The 22,087-nt window shown below is 48.4% G+C and overlaps 1 protein-coding gene across 2 annotated transcripts in view; it reads left to right on the forward strand.

Moving 5' to 3' along the window:
• The first annotated feature begins 370 nt into the window (after positions 1-370).
• ZNF229 (zinc finger protein 229) overlaps positions 371-22,087 on the forward strand; it is a 71,771-nt gene continuing 50,054 nt past the window's right edge. The window contains exons 1-3 of one of the 2 annotated variants that reach the window (XM_060651385.3): positions 371-3,325; positions 10,713-10,839; positions 12,281-14,438. In XM_060651385.3, coding sequence (XP_060507368.3) covers positions 3,245-3,325; positions 10,713-10,839; positions 12,281-14,438 — 2,366 coding nt within the window. In that variant the 5' untranslated portion in view covers positions 371-3,244. Of the gene's footprint in view, positions 3,326-10,712; positions 10,840-12,280; positions 15,213-22,087 lie in introns of those variants that run through there. The other variant, XM_078438334.2, reaches the window with a different exon arrangement.

Consider the following 22,087-nt stretch of genomic DNA (forward strand, 5'->3'; position numbering starts at 1 on the left):
TTTGTCCAGTGTGAGCTCCATATGGTAAAGGAGTGTATCTTTCCTTAAACCTAAGCACCTGACATAAAAGTAGAACTCCAGTGAATGTGTGCTGTCTTCCCGGCTAGAATGTTAGCTGTTTGCGCGCAGAGTCCTTGCCTGCCCTGATCACCATCGTGTCCCAGCATGCCCTGCATGGTCCTTTGCATGTAATTGATTAAGCGAACAAACTGCAGAACAAAACCATCCCGCTCTGTAGCTGGTCTCAAAAGACCCAGGATCCAAGTATCAGCAGGTTGAGTTCGCATTAGTCCCATTCTCCCATTGATTTCATTTAAAAAAAATTTTTTTAATGTTTGTTTATTTTTGAGAGAGAGAGAGAGAGAGAGAGAGAGAGAGACGGAGCGTGAGCAGGGGAGGGGCAGAGAGAGAGGGAGACACAGAATCCGAAGCAGGCTCCAGGCTCTGAGCTGTCAGCACAGAGCCCAACACGGGGCTCGAACTCAAACCGTGATATCATGACCTGAGCTGACATCTGACGCTTAACTGGCTGAGCCACCCAGGCTCCCCCCACCCCCCATTCTCCCATTTAAATATGTGTTGAGTGCTTACCCTGTTGCTTGGAGCTGACTAAAATCCCAGCCCTCACAGAGTTCATACTCTCATGGGTACAGGAAGATAGTAAACAAGAAAAATAGATGGTAGGTTAGCTAAGCTTCACGGAGGACAATGAAGCAGGGAAGATGCTTTGGGAGGACTGGCAGAGGGACTTGCAATTGTGTAGGATAACTAGGAATGATTTCACTGACAAGGTGGTGAGTAGGTGAGTAGGGATCCAAAGGAAGAGAGAGGCCTGTGGACGCTGGGGAAAGGGAACAGCATTGAAGGCAGGGTCCATTTGAAGAAGTGTGGAGGCCAGAGAGGGTTAGCAGAGTGAGAAAGAGGAAGGATCGGTAGGAAATTGGGTATTGGGAGGTCAGATAGCGTAGTGTCTTTAAGCCTTTTGAAAGGCCTTTGGCGGAGGTTTTGAGTGAGGTGAAGTTCTTGGCCGGAGGAGTGACCTAACTTTATTTGTATTTGTATTGGTATTTTATTGTTTTGGGGAGCGAGAGAGACAGAGTATGAGTGGAGGAGGGCAGAGAGAGAGGGAGACACAGAATCCGAAGCAGGCCCCAGGCTCTGAGCTGTCAGCACAGAGCCCGACGTGGGGCTCGAACCCATGAACCGTGAGATCATGACCTGAGCTGAAGTCTGACGCTTAACCGACCGAGCCACCCAGGCACCTCTCCACACTTGCTTTAGAGGACAATCCCTGGGGCAGGGCAGTGCACAAACGGTGGGAGACAGGGAGGCGCTTGCCAGAGTGGGCTGTGCAGAGGCCTGGGACCGATGGCTAGAGGCAAGGTGGAGACATGAGCTCCCGACTCAGTACAGTACAGGGAGTATCTTAGAGCAGGCACCCTAAGGGTGTGTACGTTCCTATGAACCTGCCCTGTGGCTCGAGTCTCAGGAGAAAGATCAGGCAAAGAGGCAAAAGGAAGGAGCTTATGGTCAGTGTGTTTCTGCTGCCTACTGACTAGCTCCGGGCCCGTGCCGAGAGTTCTGTTCATCTCTGTGCTCCACACCCCACTGATGAAATTTGCTAAGCGTGTCCAGTGTGCCAACCCCGTGCAAAATGGAGACCACGAATGAAGGTAGAGGACCCCATTCTCTTGATGACTTAGAGGTCTCAACAGGGCGGCTGTGTGAAAGGTGGCAAGCCAGCAGTTTCTACAAAATGGTTCTGGGGTCCCAGGGTGACTGATTCAATCTGATGGTGGCAGAAGGACTCCCTTACGGAAGGGGTTCTTGAACGCAAGTCCGTGGGCGTAATGCAGGGTGATCATGAACCCGAGTGGGGAAAAAAAGATGTGCACCAGTCATACTGGAAATTAGTATTTCCTTTGATTATGAATGCAGGTGACAGACCACAGTAGTATTATCAGAACCCGTGACTCTGTTATTCAGGTAAATCATAGATGTTTTTATATTGTAGTTGGTGTAGATGTTTCAGAATATCACTTATGCTCATTACTTTTTAGAAATTCCAGCAGTTGATTCATTCCTGATATTTAATGTGTAAAAAGAAGCACATCCTTGGTGTTTTATTATTTTTGAACATTGTATTCCGGTATAATTAGCCTTTAAAGTAACCCTGTGTGTTTTATTTTATGCTTTCACAACATCATTCCGAGTAAGAACCCATAAGTATCACCAGACTGACACAGGAGGCCATTGAACAGAAAAGGTTACAAACTCTGATTTAGAAGATCTTTGCTAACCTGTATCTTGAGTGATAGGACCCTCGAGGACAGGGATTTTTTCTTCTTCTTTTTCTTTTTCTTTTTTTCTTTTCTTTCTTTCTTTTTTTTTTTTTTGTCATCTCTCCACCTAGTGTGGGGCTCAAACTCACAACCCTGAGATCAAGAGTCTCATGCTCTTCGACTGAGCCAGCCAGGCGCCCCGACGACAGGGATTTTTTTTTTCATCGTTTCTTCTGTGAGGCCTACAGTGTTGCATTAGTAAAGCTTTCATGCTCCAGATTTTCTTTCACAGAACACAGGTGTCCTGTGTTTGTGGCATTTGCACCCTTCTGTAGGGCCCTGTGTCTCCCTGTGACACTTCTGCTCAGCCCTCCCCACAGAAACCTCTCAGATTGTCCCCAGCCACCTGCAGCATCCTTGGCTCTGTGGACGGTGAGTCTCTCCAGAGCGGGGACTATGCATACAGCGACTCAGTCAGTGTCCGCTGAATGAATGATGTCTACAGGGTGTGAACCGTTCTGGAGACCCAGAGCTTTGGGGCCCAGAAGAAAGGACTCCATAAAGTCAAGTTCCCTCTTGAGCCCACGGGTCCCCGGAGTGCGGGAACCACCCAGGCTGGGGAGCATGCAGGGGAAGGCAGGTCCTTCTGAGCCCAGGTAGCCATGTGACAGTCCTTGTCAGAGCTTGGAGAACCTCAAGAATGAAGAAGGCCCAGATCTTCTGCTTCTCTGGCTTCGGAAGATCAGAGGATACATAAAGTTGCTGCTGCTCTGGGAAAACCTGGGAGAGGTAACCATGGAGACTTTGACCTCGAGGCCTAGGGAGAGAGGTTGAGAGTTCATGAAGGGGGTGCGGTGGGGGAGAATCGAGCCGGGTGCGGAGAGAGAAGAAACCAGTTTGTGACGCAGCAGACGTTGCTGAGGTCCAGGTAGAGAGTCTAGAGGCAGGAGCCACGTCTTCTCATGGCCTTCCTTCTCCTCCCGCAGCTCTCCGTTCTCAAGCTTCAGCCCTTTCCCAGGATGGGGAGGACAGGACAGTTTCAGGTGGGTTGAGATCGCTTTTCTTTCCAGAAATCACACGTCAGGCATCGGAGTGTAAAAATGTCTCCCTCCCTTGGTAAAAGGGAGTCGAGGAAACAGTGTATTGGGTGAATAATTACAAATGAGTCCTTCTCTGCCCGAGTTTATCTCCTCCGTGGGACATTTCTCTGTTTCCTTTCCAGGTGTCCTTTTGTCCAGGTGAATACACCCTACAAAAAGTACCCCGTGAACGAGGCTAAAAGAGCATATTAGGGGAAAAAACATTTCGTCTACGACAAAATTATAAATTCTAATGTCTTTATTTTTGACAGAGGGGTTCAAAGACCCAAGCATTCTTGCTCAGGAAGGGAGAAAAGCAGAAGTACAAATGGCCAACAATTATATGAAAAGTCCGATCAGCTTCTATTAAAGTAATACAGGGGTGCCTGGGTGGCTTCGTCAGTTGAGTGTCTGACTTTGGCCCAGGTCATGATCTCACGGTTCATGAGTTCGAGCCCCACATCCGACTCTGTGCTGACGGCTCAAAACCTGGAGCCTGCTTCAAATTCTCTCTCTCTCTCTCTCTCTCTCTCTCTCTGCCCCTCCCCCACTCATGCTCTGTCTCTCAAAAATAAATCAAAACATTAACAAAAAAAATAAAGTGATACAGAATGAAATGAGATACTGATTTTTTTTTCTTTTCTAGCAGATCAAAGATTTGAAAGGTCAGCTCTCACTGTTAGCCAGATGGAGAGATGGTGCGTTCATACCATTGAAAGGGGCATTTTTAGTCTTCTTGGTAGTTCTGCACACGTCTGCTCCAATATTTCCTACTCTTAAGAATTCATTCCAAATCAGAGCGAGTATTCAAAGACTGATCATTGCAACGTTGTTCGTAACAGCAAAAAAAAAGAAAAAACCGTGGGGTGGACTCCGTGTCCGTCCATTGGATTGATGTTGGATTGATGGACTGTTATCATTTTGTTTCTTCTCACGTCCAGGTCCTGTGCCGCTGTCAAATGAGGTCAAAAGCGGATGAAAATATCAGGACATGAAAAGATGCGCTCGCTCTCTCTCTCACATACACACACACCGTAGATCTGTGCATACGTGTTAACTCATTTTTCCTTTGGGTTGCAAGAAAAAGAAATGAAAGCAGTTTGCAAAATTTTAAGTATGTGCTCTTTTCGGCGCGTGCAAAATTATTTTACAAAGCTTCCTTTTTTTACGAAAAGACGTTATGGAAAAATTCGGAAGGTTTGAGTTACTTCCTTACTGTACGCCTTAATTGTAAATGTTATTGGGGAACTTCCTGCCACGAGGGCTGAAGAAATTAACACGGTTCTACTTCCCACCAGCTCCTGGTATGGTACTGTTGTTACCGTCATCACCTTCTGACGGTTGTCACCACTGATTCCCACAGTGAGCTTGTGTCAGTTCTCTCCGTAGTGGTCCTTGTCCGCCACCCGTCTCTGGTTTCTGTAGTCCTGGCTTCACTGACTTGCCTGTTGGCTGGCTCAGCGTCATTCCACGATTTGCTTTTCCCAAAGAAGACTTGCGGATGCTGTCTCCGCTGACCGTTTCTGTGCTGAACAATGTCTGTGCCTTTAGGCGAACGGAATTGCGGATGGCACATTGCCGAAGCTGAAGAGTCTTCATTCATACTTTCGGAACTGGCATTAAGTCTCATGCTGGTCTTTCTCTCCCTTCTCCATTCACCTTCTGGTGAGCAAAGCTTATGCTTATTTATTAGTTAGTTTAGCGCTTTTTCTCAGAAAGGTCTGTTGTGTTTATACATGGCATCTTGGCTGAGCGTCATTTTCAAGGATCACACGTTTATTGCCTTTGCTCTGCGATCTTGTGGCGTTAATTCTCTTTCTGCCTGGATGTCTGTCTGCCGTTACTATCATTTTATTCATGTGGTCCTGCCAGAACTCCCATTACTGAAGGTGTAACTTCCAGATCTATCTTCCCTGTTCTTAAACTTCTCTTCTTCGGAATTTTCTGTCACCTTCCAGGAGGCTGCTCTGTTTTCCAGTTCACCGGCTTGTGCTTCAGTGATGTTCATTCTGCTGGTTGGCTCGTCTCTTGAGGTTTTATTTTCCCCGAATCGTAGGAGTGGGTTTTTTTGGTCACACTTCTAAAAATTCTGATTAATTTTCTTTTTGGCAAGTTCTCCCCCCCAGGCTATATATCAGTACTAAACATTTTTGCTAATCTGATGGAGGAGGGTATGTGGCCAAGACGTATGTATTTTGTAGTTCCTCACACATTAGGTGCATGATAAGCATCTTTCATATATATATTTGCTGTTATGTTTTCTCACCTATAAATTGCTTATGAAATGCTTTTGTCCATTTTTCATTAATGACAGGAGCTCTTTCAAGAGTAGGGTTGTTAACTCATGCCCATCAAAAGTGTTAAAGTTACTTTCTCTCAATTTTTACTTTCTGAATGGTGAGTTGACCATAAAGAAGTGTAAAATTTGTACACAGTTAAATGATTTGTTAGTTCCCTTTTGAAAATATGGCTCCATACCTAGCTGCAAAAGGCCTTACCCATTCTAAGCTTAATCAGAAAGGCACCTAAATGGGGGCGTCTGGGTGGCTCAGTCTGGGTGGTTAAGTGTCTGACTTCAGCTAAGGTCATGATCTTGTGGCTTGTAGGTTCGAGCCCCATGTCAGGCTCTGTGCTGGCAGCTCGGAGCCTGGAGCCTGCTCTAGATTCTGTGTCTCCCTCTCTCTGCCGCTTCCCCAGCTCACACCCTGTCTCTGTCTCTCAAAATTAAACATTAAAAAAACAATTTTTTTAATTAAAAAAAAAAGGCACCTAAATGGGTTTTTATTTAGATTAAAAAACGTTTTAATCTCTAAAATGATTATAACTGGTTTTTGTAAGTGGCCTAAGGTTGACATTTAATGTCATTTTCTTCAAGATGGATAGCCAGTCAGGACAGTGCCATTTATTAATCATTCATGTGTAGGTCAACTGAAATGCTGACTTTATCATTTATATATTTTTGTATATGTTTATGTATACGTATATGTATATATGTATATAAACATGTATATATTTAATAGGTGTGTATGGGGATGCCTGGGTGGCTCAGTTGGTTAAGCGTCTGACTCTTGATTTCCGTTGAGGTCATTATCTCACAGTTTGTGAGTTTGAACCCCATGTCAGGCTCTGCCCTGCTTCAGATTCTTTCTCTCTCCCTTTCTCTCTGCCTGCTTGTGTGCTCTCTCTTTCTCCCCTGCTCGTGTGCTTTCTCTCTCTCTCAAAATAAATAAACAGTAAAAAAGTTAAAAAAAAAAAAATAGGTGTGTGCGTTATATATGTGGAGAAAGAAAAATGACAGTTGACTTAGCTTTCATAGGACGTGACCATTCCTGTATACTGTACTCTGGTCTACTGAGTTGTATGTCCCTGTGTTGTTTTACTATTTATATTGAGCATGTACCTCTGAGGTTCAAAAGTTAGTCTTTCTCTCTTCATTCAGCAAACGTTTGTTGCACAGCTACTATGGGCCAAACATTATTCTAAGCCCTGGTGATACATCAGAGAGCAAAACAGATAACACCCCTGCCTTCATGGGGCTGGCCTTCTAGAAGGGGGAGACCGGTAGTAACGGGTTAAACACAAGATGAGGGCTCTGAAGTATCTTGAGGGACGTAGGCAGGATGAACTGGGAGGAGGTCTGTGCGATCATCCAAGCGAAGGACGATGACGAGTCACATTAGAGAGGCAGAAGTAGTTACAGGGAGAAGCTTGAAGTATACTTTGGAATAATAAGTGGCAGAATTTTTTTAAGTTTATTTTTATTTATTTTGAGAGAGAAAGAGAGGAGAGAGAGAGAATCCCAAGCAGGCTTCGCGTCGCCAGCACAGAGGCTGACGCGGGGCTCGGACTCACGAACCGTGCTATTGTGACCTGAGCTGAAATCAAGAGTCAGACACTTAACTGACTGAGCCACCCAGGCGCCCCATGAATTTTTTTTTTTTTTTTTTTTTTTAATTAGATGTAAGAAATGAAGAAAAGGAAAGAATCCAGGCGATGCCTTTAAGGCAGATGGTACTTGCGTTTGCCCACGTCAGAGAGATGAGAAGGGAACTATTTGGGAAGAAAGACTCCCTTCCAGTTGGGCTGTTTTTGCTTCGCGATACCTTTTAGGCGTCCAGGCGGCAGGCAGAGTAGGCAGGGCTCAGTGCTGAAGGCAGGACTGGTTGTAGAGATTTGGGAGTTAGCGGCAGGGCCACAACTGTGTAATTGTCACATCGGCTGCCTCTGGCCCGACGTTTCTCCCCTGTGACGCTGCCTCTGGTCTTGGGATCGATCTGGGATTCTGCTCGGAAATGTGCTGTGTTGGTGGCGCTCGCCCTCCCGAGTGGGGAGGTGGGTTCCTCTGGTCTGGCGCCTCCAGTCTCATTTGGGCCGCGGTAGGGCTGGGTGGTTTCAGCGTCGTTACTCGGGCTGCCCGAGTCCAGTCCCGACTCAGGCTTCCGAAGCGTATGTTGTTCGACACGTAGCATTCGCTTTCTGAGACCCGTTTTCTCGTCGGTCAAATGGAGATAGCAACAATAACTACCTTGTGAGTAGTTACCATTAAAAGAGCAGACAAGAGAGCATTCCTGGTGCTCCAGAAAGTTCTCGCTTTCTGTGAGTTTTGTGAGGGTTCAGTGAGATAAACCACGTAAAGATACGTAGGCTAGAGCCTGCCTTAGAGTGATTTTTCTGCAAATTATCTGCTTTATACATGCATTTCTGGCCCCCTGGTAACACACAGGTTGGCCCGTATAGGACAGTTGTTAAAGTACAGTGGCTCTGGAACTAGACTCTGTGTGCTCATGTTGTAGTTTGAGCTCGAACCCTGTCTCTTACTGGCTGTGTAACCATGGCCAAGTTCCTTCACCGCCTGGTTCAGGGCTCCCCGAGACCACGCCCATGTTCAGAGATCTGCCAGGATCCATGGGGTCCAGTGTGTAGTTCTATGCGTGGCTGAGATTTGTCACAGAAACACACCCGTTTGCACCCTGCTTCCTCCAAACTTCACCCCACATGCCCTTTCCCTCAGCTGATTTTTTTAAAGTGATTTATTTATTTATTTATTTATTTTTGAGAGAGAGAGAGAGAGAGAGACAGAGAGAAAAGGAACAAGTGGGGCAGGGGCAAAGAGAGAAGAAGACAAGAATCTGAAGCCAGCTCCGGGCTCTGAACCATCAGCACAGAGCCCGACATGGGGCTCGAACCCACAGACTGTGAGATCGTGACCTGAGCCGAGTCGGATGCTTAGCCCACTGAGCCACCCACGTGCCCCATGATTTTGCTTTGTTTTTTAACCATACTAAGTGCAAGCTGTGAGTACGACTATGTACTGAGTCCTGTGAGTCCTTCTAGCGAATCATAGAACTTGGAAGGGATCTCGGGGACTGTGGGCACAAGCCCCACAGAGGCACGGCTGTTATTTTCTTCATTATCTCTGGAATTCCTGTGTCTAATACTGTTTTATAGGTACTGAACATTTATGGAATGAGTCATATATAGACATGCATGCATTAAACCTTACTATGGGGGCACCTGGATGGCTCACTTAAGTGTCTGACTTCGGCTCAGGTCATGATGTCATGGTTTCGTGGGTTCAAGCCCCCATCGGGCTCCATACTGATGGCATGGAACCTGCTTGGGATTCTCTCTCCCCCCGCCCCACCTCTCTCTGCCCTTCCCCTGTTCTCTCTCTTTCTCTTTTTCTCAAAATAAATAAATAAACTTTAAAAAAAAAAAAAAGGAAACCTCACTACTAAAGCTACTTTGCCTTCCTTCTTAAAAACGTACCCATGAAATTTTTTTTTTTTTTTTTAAGTTAAATATGTATACGGGCACCTGGGTGCCTGGCTCAGTCAATTAAGCCTCTGACTTTGGCTCAGGTCATGATCTCACAGTTCGTGAGTTCAAGCCCCACATTGGGCTCTGTGCTGACAGCTCAGAAATCGGAGCCTGCCTCGGATTCTGTGTCTCCCTCTCTCTCTGCTCTCCCCCACTTGCACTCTGTCTGTCTGTCTGTCTCTCTCTCTCTCAAAAATAGTAAAAAAAATTTTCTTTTTTAAATTATGTATAGAATCACAGCTCAAGTTGTACTTCGTAAGACCTTGTTACAGGTATTCCTGGGACAGGCTGCAGGCCAAGTGGAATTTGAAGTCCCTCATACGCAATTGTCTCCCTCTCGAGAAGGACGGCGAGTATCACGATACAGTTGATCGCTGTGTTTCACTGTGTTTACAACTGCCGCTGTCTTCCTCCGTGGACTAGAGCAATTTGCTTGAAGGCCATGGGCCACAGTTCATAACTGAGGATGACACAGCATGACGTGAAACTCCACCGCTGCTTCAGAGGCGTCCTCTGGCTGGGGACATGGTCGCATAAACACCCGTTGGTTGCTTCTGACAGGTGCTGACATGGAAACCCGTAAAAGGCGTGTGTGTGTGGAGGGGGTGGGAGGCAGGGGCGGCAAAGAGCAGGATTTGCCCCACTGCTGATGGAGGGGCGAGGGGCTGGTTGGTGAAGAATCGAGGAGGTGATCTGGAGGTGTGTGTGGACGTGGGCACTCTTAACATCAGGCACTGCTGAAACAGTCATTTTGGAGGAAAAGTTGGTATTCTGTAAGTGAGAGTCAAGGCACCCCTGGGTGGCTCAGTCAGTTAAGCATCTAGCTCTTGGTTTCGGCTCCGGTCAGGGTCTCGTGGTTTCATGAGTTCAAGCCCCTCGTTAGGCTCTGCGCCAGCAGCATGGAACCCGCTTGGGATTCTCTCTCCCCCTCGCTCTCTGCCCCTCCCCTACTTGTGCTCTCTCCGTCTCTCTCAAAGTGAATAAATACACTTAAAAAAAAAAAAAAAAACTTGAGGGGCACTTGGGTGGCTCAGTCGGTTGGGCGTCCCAACTTCGGCTCAGGTCATGATCTCGCAGTTTGCGGGTTCGAGCCCCACGTTGGGCTCTGTGCTGACAGCTCAGAGCCTCGAGTCTGCTTCAGAGTCTGTGTCTCCCTGTCTTTCTGCCCTTCCTCTACTTGTGCTGTGTCTTTCTCTCTCTCTCTCTCTCAGAAATAAATGTTAAAAAAAATTTTTTTTAAACTTATAAAAAAATTGTAAAATGGACAGACCGCACGATGGAAGCATTGTAGCTCTATGGAATTGCCCTCTGAAGTGCTCACACTGAGCGAAGAATGTTTGTTGCTTTGCTCTGTGGATAACCACGGAAGATCAGTTGGTAAGAACCGACATTGTTGGCATCAGACATTAACAAAACTTGATTTGACTCGTCAGACCGAGCAACTGCCTGCATGCTTGTCTACCCTTCTCAGTGACGCCAAGTTTGCCTTTCATCTGGTACGTGTTTGTGTTAATGGTGTTTCACATTTTAGGAGCCATTGACCTTCAAGGACGTGGCTGTGGTCTTCACCGAGGAGGAGCTGAGGCTTCTAGACCCCACCCAGAGGAAGCTGTACCGAGATGTGATGCTGGAGAACTTCCAGAACCTGCTGTCCCTGGGTAAGGGGAATGTCTGGGTAATCCACACTTACCTTGATTGGAATGTTCTTGTTCCCGGGGAACTTGAAAGATCAGGACTACATTTTTTGATCATTGTTTGCACCTCACAAATGAGCCTAAGGCTTGGATTTTCAGGGCAACAACCTTTCAAACCTGATAAGGCACCTCCATGGAACAAGGTAGAGAGACTTGGGTAACAGAGAAACTCCCGAGAGATGCATGCCCGGGCAAGAACCATGCAGCCTGGAGTCTGACGCAGGCAGGGGTGGGGTGAACTTGTCATGCAGAGGCCCCTTCTGATCTTGATCTTGCCTGTGGACACTTGTACTATGGTAGGTGATTGTTCTCCGACCTCATTTCCGCTCCTCGGTCCCCACCTTCACATGGATTCTTCATGCTTTTCAGAGAGTAACGTATCCAGAGTGACTGAGGGGTCCCTGGACTTTCCTCCCTTTGCTAGAAACAGCCGGTCAGCATTAAGATAAGCCAGTGGCAAAGAGACTCTTCCAGCATATTGAGAGTCCACTGATGGGTTTCTCATTTGTCTCCAATATCCTACAAGTCCTCAGGTGTGAACAGATTTGTGTTATTCTGGCCCATGATGATAAGAATCGCCAATAAGGAATATCAGAAAGCATGGGCAGATTTCTTTAACCTTGAACTACGTGGTAAACGTGATGGTTTGATGGCTTGCGGTTAGTGACAGAGAGAAGCTGAACATGTTTCTGCCTCTGTGCCCTGTCAGTATCATGTGGATTCCTATTCGATACGCTTCTGGAAGCCGGGACACAGCTGGTGCACTTTGGAGGATTTGGTGCTTTGTTTCTCGCCCAAGTTCAGCTCACACGTGCTCACAGATTCACTCTGGGAGGCAGTGCTCAGTATGGCTCTGAAACCGGACTTCCCTGTTTGACTCCCTGCCCACCCCTTCGGCACCGCATGGTGGAGTGACTTCACTGGGTCACTCACCCTCTCTGTGCCCTGGACCCCTCATCCGTTAAACAAAAATGGTAAGGGTTCCCACCTCAGTGTTACTCTGAGGGTTAAGTGAGTTAACCGGAGTATATCGTCAGCACCGTAGGAAGCATCATAATAATGTTGGATATTATTGTTATGAACAACAACATTAAGCGGAGAAGGGAATCTTCTCTGTAGGAATCTGTTTGGAATTTCTTTCTCGCTTGGGCAACTAGATGAGATGCAGTTCATTACTGGTAGGGTCATTTAATGTCTGGCTACGAAGCTTATTAATAGGAACCTCTTCTTTTTTTTTTTTTTTTTCTTTTCCAGATATAAAAGAAGTGCCTTGGTAGTTATGATACACACAGGTGGATTTTGCTCCAGGCCGTTACTGGTCCGGGCCTGAAAGCCTGACTTGACTTGAGATCCCTGAGCCATTCTTGTACTTGTTCTCATCTCTGAACTGTCTTTCACCCCACAGGAGACAAGAATGAAAAGGATCTGGAGTATAGTCAAGAAAGGGAACTTAAGTGCCTTTCCTACAGAGAGCTGTCCTACTGGAAAATCGGGGAACAGGCGGCTGCTGAATTAACTGGGAGTCAAGACCGCAGAGGGAATCTTCAAGGGAAGGATTTCCAGTTCTCGGAGGACGCTTCTCCCTGCCAGGGGTGGGAAGGAGCATCTCCTCGGGGTTCGCCAATTGGCAATTTGGCCAGCGGTCTTCAAGGACCCATCGGTTCGGAAAATCAAGCATTTCCACCCTGGAAAGCTCTACGACTGGTATCCGTTCAAGAATCTTGGATGAAAGCCTTTGTGAACGAGTCGTGGAATGTTCTGGAAAGGTGTAAAAAACTTGACACGCAGGGTACAACGGATAAACCTGAGTGGGACGGTTTCGGCTTCCGCTGGGTGTCACGTTGTCACGATGACCACGGGTTACCCGAAAGAGAGAGACCGTGTGATCGCGAGCGCTGTGGAAGAGACCGCCTGAAAAAGTCAACCCTCCGTCACCCTGCCCCGGAAGAGGATGACCTGAGAAGCAGCGAATGCGGAGATGGCCTCAGGGGCCCCTCGCACCTTCCCGCCCAGCCCGGAGCGCCCTGGAAAGAGAAAGCCCGTAGATATCCCGAGGGTGGTACGGGCTTGAGGCAGACCGCCCGCCTCGAGAGGCCCCAGAGGGCCCCCACGGACGAGAAACCCTCCAAGGGTAACGGGCGCGCCCGGGGCCTCCGGCAGAACGCGCGCGGTCCCAGCCGGCCCCGGGCCCCCGCCGGGGAGATGCCCTACCGATGCGACGTGTGCGGGAAGGGCTTCCGGTATCAGTCGATTCTGCTCATCCACCAGGGCGTGCACACGGGAAAGAAGCCCTACGCGTGCGAGGAGTGCGGGAAGGCCTTCGGTCGAAGCTCCAACCTGCTCGTCCACCAGCGGGTCCACACCGGGGAGAAGCCCTACAAGTGCGGCGAGTGCGGGAAGGGCTTCAGCTACAGCTCGGTGCTGCAGGTGCACCGGCGGCTGCACACGGGCGAGAAGCCCTACGCGTGCGGCGAGTGCGGCAAGGGCTTCTACGCCAAGTCCGCGCTCCACAAGCACCGGCACGTGCACCCGGGGGAGACGCCCTTGGGCTGCGGCGCCGAGTGCGAGTGCGGGAAGGGCCTCTCGTGCGGCTCCCACCCGAGCAGCCGCCAGAAGGCGCACGAGGGGCAGAAGCCCTACCGGTGCGACCAGTGCGACAAGGGTTTCAGCTACAACTCGTACCTCCGGGCCCACCAGCGGGTTCACACGGGGCAGCGCCTCTTCGACTGCGACGTGTGCGGGAAGAGCTTCAGCTACAGCTCGGGGCTGCTCCGGCACCAGAGGCTGCACACGGGGGAGAAGCCCTACAAGTGCGAGTGCGGGAAGGGCTTCGGCCGAAGCTCGGACCTCCACGTCCACCAGAGGGTCCACACCGGGGAGAAGCCCTACAAGTGCGGCGAGTGCGGGAAGGGCTTCCGGCGCAATTCGGACCTCCACAGTCACCAGAGGGTCCACACGGGGGAGAGGCCGTTCGTGTGCGACGCGTGTGGCAAGGGCTTCATGTACAGCTCCGACCTCCTCATCCACCAGAGGACCCACACCGGCGAGAAGCCCTACAAGTGTGCCGAGTGCGGCAAAGGCTTCAGTTACAGCTCGGGGCTCCTCATCCACCAGAGGGTCCACACCGGCGAGAAGCCCTACAAGTGCGAAGCGTGCGGGAAGGGTTTCCGGTGCACGTCGAGCCTCTACAAACATCAGCGGATCCACACGGGGAAGAAGCCGTACACGTGTGAGGAGTGTGGCAAGGGCTTCAGTTACGGCTCAAATCTGCGCACCCACCAGAGACTGCACACGGGGGAGAAACCCTACACGTGTTACGAATGTGGCAAGGGCTTCAGGTACGGCTCTGGTCTCCTCAGTCACAAGAGGGTGCACACGGGAGAGAAGCCCTACAGATGCGACGTGTGTGGGAAGGGCTACAGTCAGAGCTCACATCTTCAAGGCCACCAGAGGGTCCACACTGGCGAGAAGCCCTACAGGTGCGAGGAGTGCGGGAAGGGCTTTGGGCGAAGCTCCTGTCTTCACGTCCACCAGAGGGTCCACACCGGCGAGAAGCCCTACAGGTGCGGGGAGTGCGGGAAGGGCTTCAGTTACAGCTCAGGGCTGCGGAATCACCAGCGAGCGCACGCTGGCGAGAAACCGGAGAAGCAGACACGCGCCGAGGCAGAACTCAGAACTTGACGCCCGTCTGAGCGCCGACGCAGGAGGAAGGCTTTGCCAACGGGATGCGCAGGGAGGGCTCCGGTGGAGGGTGACCCGTCCCAGCAGTTGGCCTGCCCAGGAAGGGACGATCCGGAAGGTTGATAGATGAGAAAAGCACTTGCGTCGCAAACTTTGCTCTCCAAGGGTCTGTCCCCCAGAGGGCCGTCCTTGAAGTACGGCGGGGCCTCGGTAAAAATCGCCACTCTCATCAGAGTCGGCCCAGGAGGGAGCTTCTTACGAATGACCTAGGAGTGTGTCCGAGGAGCAGACTGTGAACGTGGATTCCTTGCCGGGTGGGGGAGAGGGGGGGAATACCTACACATGGGACAAATGTAGGAAAAAGCCGTCACCTTACTAAAACCAACATCGTGCGTACCTTTTAGAAGATGGTTTCTACAAAAATGGAGAGATGATGCGCACATTGGTTAGGGCAAGTCACTTTCAGAAGGCTGGGAACAGTTCGAGAGTCGCCTCTTGGCAGGTGTATCTCCACGTGATGTATCGCCATCATGTTTTTATCATGCTGCGGTGAATGTGTTTTATCTCCTAGAGATACACCGCTCTCCTAGACAGGCTGTGCTGTATGGCAGGACCATCGCATTTTATCAAGTTTTAAAAACACAGTCCGACTGGCATTGCATTGAATTTATTGGTTAATTTATTGCTGTCATGAATATTTCTGCCCCGTTCGTTTCGTTTCCCCGTGTTTTTAAAGATACATATTAGAGCATTTAAAAAAACCCAGAAACACCCCTTTAACTTGTCAGAACAGAACAGAGTCACCAAAGCCACCATCGGTGGGACCTGTGGAAATAGGCACTCGTGAATATACTGGTAGGAGTGAAAAGAAGTAGTCTTTTTTTGGAAAGGATTTGTCAGTGTATCGAGTCCCATTTGTATAACCTTTGAAGTGGCAATGAGTGTGTAGTCATTGATAGTTAGGAGATAGTTGCACATGTGGAAGAAGATGTATGCCTCCAGCTGAGTTTCTTAGAGTTTTCTTACTATAGCAAAAAAAAAAAAAAAACTCCCAAGTGTAACAAATAAAGGCACATGTAAATGAGCGAAAACCACTAAAAATATTCAGTGCCTACAGTGGCATTGAAGGTTGCCCACAAATTATTTTGTGAGTCAGGAGAGTTGTGGAACAATTTTAGTATGACTCCATTTTGTTGGTATGTTTTTGTGTGTGTATGTTTAGAGAGAGAGAAAAAAAAAAAGTGTGAAAGGTTAGTATGATAACTGCATATCTCTAGCAAGTGGGATGCGGGGTATGTAATACATTCATGTACTTTTATGCATTTTACTTTTTCACGAAGAGTATATATCAGTTTTATAACGATAGTAAAGCTATTTTTTAAAAAAATGAGTCTGGTGGAACAGTGCCTTATGGTCAAAGATCCCTGTTACAACCTCTATACTTTTTTTTCTTTTTTTTTGGCTTTTTCTACTGTTGACTTAGCACCTAGTACCACATATAAGGTATACAAATGAACTGAGAAATTTGTGATTTAGATACTTTCAGAGACTGCATAATTTTTTTTGGCTTGGGCAGAAACGAGGTGATCTGGAGAACCGGGAGGGGCTGTGGTGCTCCAGTCTGCATCCTGACCCTCTGGGACCAGTGAGCCCCCAAGCCTTGCTTCACAGAGGGCATTCCCGGTAGTCTGACTTCTTCATCCGGGAGGCTCGAGACCTGGGGCACAGTCCAGGCTGAGCTCCTCTCTGCTGCCTGGGCTACTAGACAAAGAACGTCAGGGAGGTGGGCAAGGGGCACCTTCTATCTAAGCGAATAGTTAGCATGTCTGGGAGTCGAGCAGAGTGCAATGGTTAGCTTTCGGAAGGGGGCTTGAAGAAAATCTCCAGTATTTTATGGAACAGCAGCAGGGTGATTCCTTCCAATCGTGGGGTGGGTTTTAGAGCCAAAGAGCCAGTGTAGACGCCATTCCTACACCTCAGACCTTCAAGGTTTGTGGTCAGAAAGTTCAACTCGCTTACTGGCTTTCCAAAGGAGGACCTCAGATTCTTAAAATTGGGCAGCACATCCCCAGTGTTCTGGAACTGGCTGTCAGATGCTGCCTGCAGCTACAGTCTTCTGAATGCCTGACCAGGGCTTAAAGGATCTGCTTCCAAGATGGCTCTGGGCACAAAAGAGCCTTGAACAGGAGGCCTCAGTTCTTCAGTGGCTGTTGAAAAAGGTCTAAGATCCTCACCACATGGGCTTCTGTACAGGACTGCCTGAGAGCCTTCATGACAGGGCAACTGACTTCCCTCAGAGCAAGTGAGCAGAGGGGAGAGAGCAAGCAAGAAGCCACAGTGCCTTTTTTGACCCTGAAATCGCCATCACTTCTGCTTTCTTCTGTTCCGTCGGAGCCACTAGTTTATGGGAAGGGGCAGTAGGCCTCCTGGAAGGAGGACCAGAGAATTCGTGGATGTGTCTTGAAACTCCATACCTACTAACAAGCGTGGGAGAATCACACGGTTGGAATGGTTGTGGCAACAGTCAACTTTTGTAGATGTGCCCTGATCATTCTACCTGCTGGAGGCTGGCCTTGACATGCCCCTGGGTTGCCTACAGCTGACCCAGCTGCCAGTCGGCTGCTGGTATTTCAGTGGCAGCAAGGGCTACGAGAGAGTCAAGGGCAGTGCTGTAACCGCTATGGATTGGTTTGCGTTGGGTGTAAAAGCGCGGTACTTTCCGTGCAAAATCAGCAGCAGCAAGTGAAGTGAGGTGTTACTCTGTTGTCATTCTTTGAATGTCATATGGTAGAAAGGTTAATACGAGCTTCAGGGCGTTTGGAGAGTTGTAAGAGCACCATCTGCAGAGCGGAGTCAGCGATGGAATGATCGGTAGCATACCAAGAATGATGTTGAACGAGTTGGCTCTAACGGAAGTGGGTTGGTTGGGGGGAGACGAGTCTGGTATAAAGTGTATGGTGACAGTAAGGCTGTGTCCTAGCAAAAGGTTGACATGTGGTCATTTTATAAGGTAGAGTCAGAGATTTAAGCTACCCATCTCCAAGCAGCTTTTGTGGGTCCAGACGAGGTGTAACTGTTCCTCAGAACAGTCGTTAGCCTGAATGTAAATATTTCCGGTATAAAACCCAGCCTAGTATTATTCCACCACCAGATGGAGAAGAAAGCGTGCCAATTTGGTGAGGTAATCTACCAGCACCCACTAGGATGAGGTGATAGGATAGCAGGTCAGAGATTAAAGTGGAGTTATTCACACACTTGGGAGATCTCCCGCATCCAGCTGTGTTGCTCACAGCACTGAAAACACCTAATAAGCCTGTTGTTGCCTTGGACCCCAGGGTCCCGGTGTAACACGGTGTCATGCAATTTGGCCATCAGGAGTACATGCATAGCATCTTTATCTCTTGAATTGTTACTTCTGACTGAAATTTGATGAATCGAGAGGTACTGTGTGTCAGGCACTGTGGGTCTAAGCACTGGGGATACAACCATTAAGCCCGCTGTGGTTGGAGCAGAGTGGGCAAGCGAGAAAGTAATAGGAGAGAGGTCAAAAAGGAGAGGCTAAGGGGCGCCTGGGTGGCTCAGTCAGTTGAGCGTCCGACTTCAGCTCTGGTCGTGATCTTGTGGTCCGTGAGTTCCAGCCCCACGTTGGGCTCTCTGCTGACAGAGCAGAGCCTGGAGCCTGCTTCAGATTCTGTGTCTCCCTCTCTCTCTGCCCCTTCCCCTCTCACTCTCTGTCTCCCAAAAATAAATAAATGTTAAAATATATATGTTAAAAAAAAAGAGGCTACAGAATAAATTAATGCAAACGTGGAGAATTGACGTATTTATGGCAGATATTACTGAAGCACGTTAAAGAAAACATCCCCCTCTATCCAGTAAAAAGACTTAGTATCTGCCAAAATTAAGGATGACTCCCAGCCCTGGAAGATTGCACTTTTTTTTTTTTTCCATCATGAGGAAACTAATGTCAAGATATCAATAGACAGGGATAGGCCAAAAGAATTTTGCTGTTCTCTTCATGTGCCTAAGTTGCAATGCCAGTTGATAGTTGGATATTATTTCTCCAGCTCCTGCCAAGGCATGGCGATGGGGGTCTTCAATTATCTCCCATGTCTAGGACCAGAGCTAGCAAAGAGAGAATATGTTCTCACCCGTTTTTTGTTTTTGTGTTTTGTTTTGGGGTTTGTTTTTGTTTGTTTTGTTTTGTTTTGTTTTGTTTCGTTTTGGTGCTTTCCTCCAGGCGAGAATTGTGGGCCTCTAGGGAAATCCTTCTACAATTTTCTTACCCCGTGATGGCACAAAAAAAAAGAGACTTTCTCTAACAGGAATCTTAAAATGCAAAAAAGTAAGTCCCAAGAGCGGAGACTTCTCCGCTCCGCTTCTTCAGATGGGAATCTGAAAACTTCCCATGTCTTCGTGATTTGTAGAAATAGGCCTCTTATAAGACCTCCACCCACCACCCACCCAGACTCCTGCTATCCCCTGATTAATAACAGAAGGCACTGGTTGTTAATTTTTCTGCTTCAGAGAAGGAGAAACCTATTACAGGACTATGTCAGCTCTGAAGTGTGGAAGATCTTCCAGGGTCCCCTTCAATGGAAACAAGCCGTGAAAAGGGTATTTAAATACATTTTAATTGAAAAATTGCGTGTTTATAAAATCAAAGGGTATGTCTGCAGAGTTAAGAACCTGTAAAGGATTTTCACTAAAATGGGAACAAGTGCTCATTTCCAGGTGGTAAGAGAATCTTGCCTCTCCTTTATTATCACGGGTGGAGAATGATTTGTTTTCATTATTGCTAGCGTTTCACTGTTATTTTACCACTCTTGCGATTGTTGTTATTTTCGTTTTAGGTAAATGACTGGCGTGCGGGTGACCCCAGCAGGGGCACGGGCCCCCTGGCTGCTGCGGCGCAGGGGCTTCTGGGGATTGTAGTCCGCAGACTTTCCTGCGCATGCGTTATGGGCTCCGGCGGGCGCCGTGGGCGACCTTGTTTGGGGCGCTGAGGTGAGTCCAGCCCGGACCGCGCCCCGGTCGGAAGCGCTAGGGGTGGAGGGTGTATAGTCGTGATCGCGCCCTGTTGCTAGATGGGAGGAGTTGGAAGCGGGGACTGGTGGCCAATGAAAGAGCCTTCTTGGCGGGGCGGAGTGTTGAGGTGCTCGCCCGGCATTCCTTGGGAAGAGGTGGGCGAGCTTGAGCTGGATTTGGGGGGACTGCGGCAGTGCCTCTGCAGGTTTGGGAGGTAGGAGCTGTGCATCCCCGCGTCGGGATTGGTGTCCGTCTTGGAATGTTCATCTCCACATCCAGGCGGGGGGGGCCGGAGGGCGTTGGCTCATGTTTGGGGGATAATGGTCGGGGCCAGGCGTCCCCGACTGGAGAGAGGGACGGGCCCAGCAGTTCATCTCCGAGTATGGGGGACGGCTTGGTCTGTTCATCCCTGGGGTTGGCAGGGGGGCGGTTCGGGCTCAGCACCCCAAGGCTTCTGGAATCTTGGCTTCTGAACGCTGGGCTTGGCATCTGGTAGCTCTGTCTCCAGGGGGGTATCTTGTTACCCCAAACTGGGTTCACCTCTTGGTAAGTGTTGAGCTAAAGGACACAACCAAGCCAAAAAAAACCCCCCAAAAAACAAACAAAAAAAAAAAAAAAAAAAAGGAAAAGGAAGGATTTTACTTGCAACGAGTAAAGGGGAACACCCGGGATATTTCCCAAAGCAGTGTCTCCTGGAACAATAAAACTGGGGAAGTTTTAAGCTAAGGGTGCGTACATATTCATGAAGGGTCTTGCGCAGTGGGGCAAAAGTCATCTTAAAGTGGGCGAGTCCCGGTCTTCGTTGAAGTCATGAGGGCCGGCAAGGGTCAGCATCATCAATTCTCTGGCCTCACTTGGTCTGGGATCTGGGTGCTCGAAGGGGTTTAGATCCTGCAAAGATTACTCAAGAATGTGCTTCAGGCCACGCTTCACTTTGGGGTCAGCCCTGGGAGTTTTACCATCGATTTATTGTCCCAAATATGATTAGGCTATCTCGTGGCCTGAAAGTGGCTGTGTATTCTTACATTCTTTTTTGTTCCCTTAAAACCGTTAACTACCGAGGTCTATTCTGCAATTTCAACATATCGCAGGGAGTTCTGCAAGAAAAGTGCTTCCGGCAAGTAGCGTCAGGTGCCAGTCAGGCTTAGATCACAAGAGGGCCAGGACATAAAAATGACTTTTCTTATGTCAAGAAGCTATGTCAACCACCCCCCACCACCAAAACCAAACAAACAAACAAAACAAAAAAACCCAGCTATGTCTCTTCTGTCTTTTTCCGGGGAGCCCTAACTCTGCTTACCTCTTGGCTTTTCTCCTCCCTCTAGTTAGACATCTAGAGTAGTCTCTGAATACAGTTTGAAAAGAACTGCCCCAAATTATTGGCCCCATCCTCACCTTGCACGCCGAGAGGCAGGGAATGCAAACTTTGAGGCTGATTAGACATAAAGAGCAAATGGCAAATTGTTCGGTTGCAAACTGCCTCTCCATTTGATAAAATTAGAGAATTGATGTTAATTATTTGAGGTGTAATGTTAGCACTTTTAAAACTATTTCACATCGTGATGACGTATGTTTGGATTAGACAATATGATGAATATGGTGTCAGGGGAATGTTTCAAAATACTAAGTGTACGTTGGGACTAGGTAGCCGTATGGTTGAAATAAGAGTGGCCACGTGTTGATAATTGCTTCAGCTGCATGATTGGTACCTGGGGGTTCATTCTGCTAGTCTGTCTCCCTCTGCATGTGTTTGAAATGTTTATAATAAAATGTTTTTGAAACAGCTTTACAATGAACTAGCTAGGAAGTGCTCTGAGGAAGCATAGAAAGGTTGAATTTTGCTCCTAGCTGCATATAGTATGTGGGAGCCAGACATCGCAAATTCCCTCTCAGACTAGACCCTTGGGCCCCGTGAGCCGCTGTGAGCTCAGAGGTGTGGTCAGCGCTTCAAGTGTCTCAATAAAATTCTGAGGTTTTCGTCTATTCTTTAAAAAAATTTTTTTAATGTTTATTTATTTTTGAGGGAGAGCGAGAGAGAGAGAGAGAGAGAGTGGGGGAGGGGCAGAGAAGGAGGGAGACACAGAATCCGAAGCAGGCTCCAGGCCCTGAGCTGTCAGCACAGAGCCTGATGCGGGGCTGAAACTCATGAGATCATGACCTGAGCCAAAGTGGGCTACTTAACCAATTGAGCCACCCAGGCCCCCGTGTTCTTAATGAAATTGATTCATAGGCATTTTATGTCTTTTGTCTCTTGTGAAGGGGATAATTTTTTTCTTCGATCTCTGTAAATATGAGTGAGAAATCAGCCCACCGACCCAATCAAAGGAGGGACAAGGAGACTGGGAACACAGTGAAGTGAGGCTTTAATCAACATTCTTGCAAGAGCTGGTGTCTGAGGGGCAGTTACAGCAGACAATTTATCTCCTAGTGTGAAGCCCCTCCCCTGATTCCTCATTGGCTGAGCACTACAGAGGTCACAGCCTTACCCAGGCGTTGCCTATGC

This window comes from Panthera onca, chromosome E2, assembly GCF_046562875.1.
Source record: "Panthera onca isolate mPanOnc1 chromosome E2, mPanOnc1 haplotype 2, whole genome shotgun sequence".
Classification (NCBI taxonomy): domain Eukaryota; kingdom Metazoa; phylum Chordata; class Mammalia; order Carnivora; family Felidae; genus Panthera; species Panthera onca.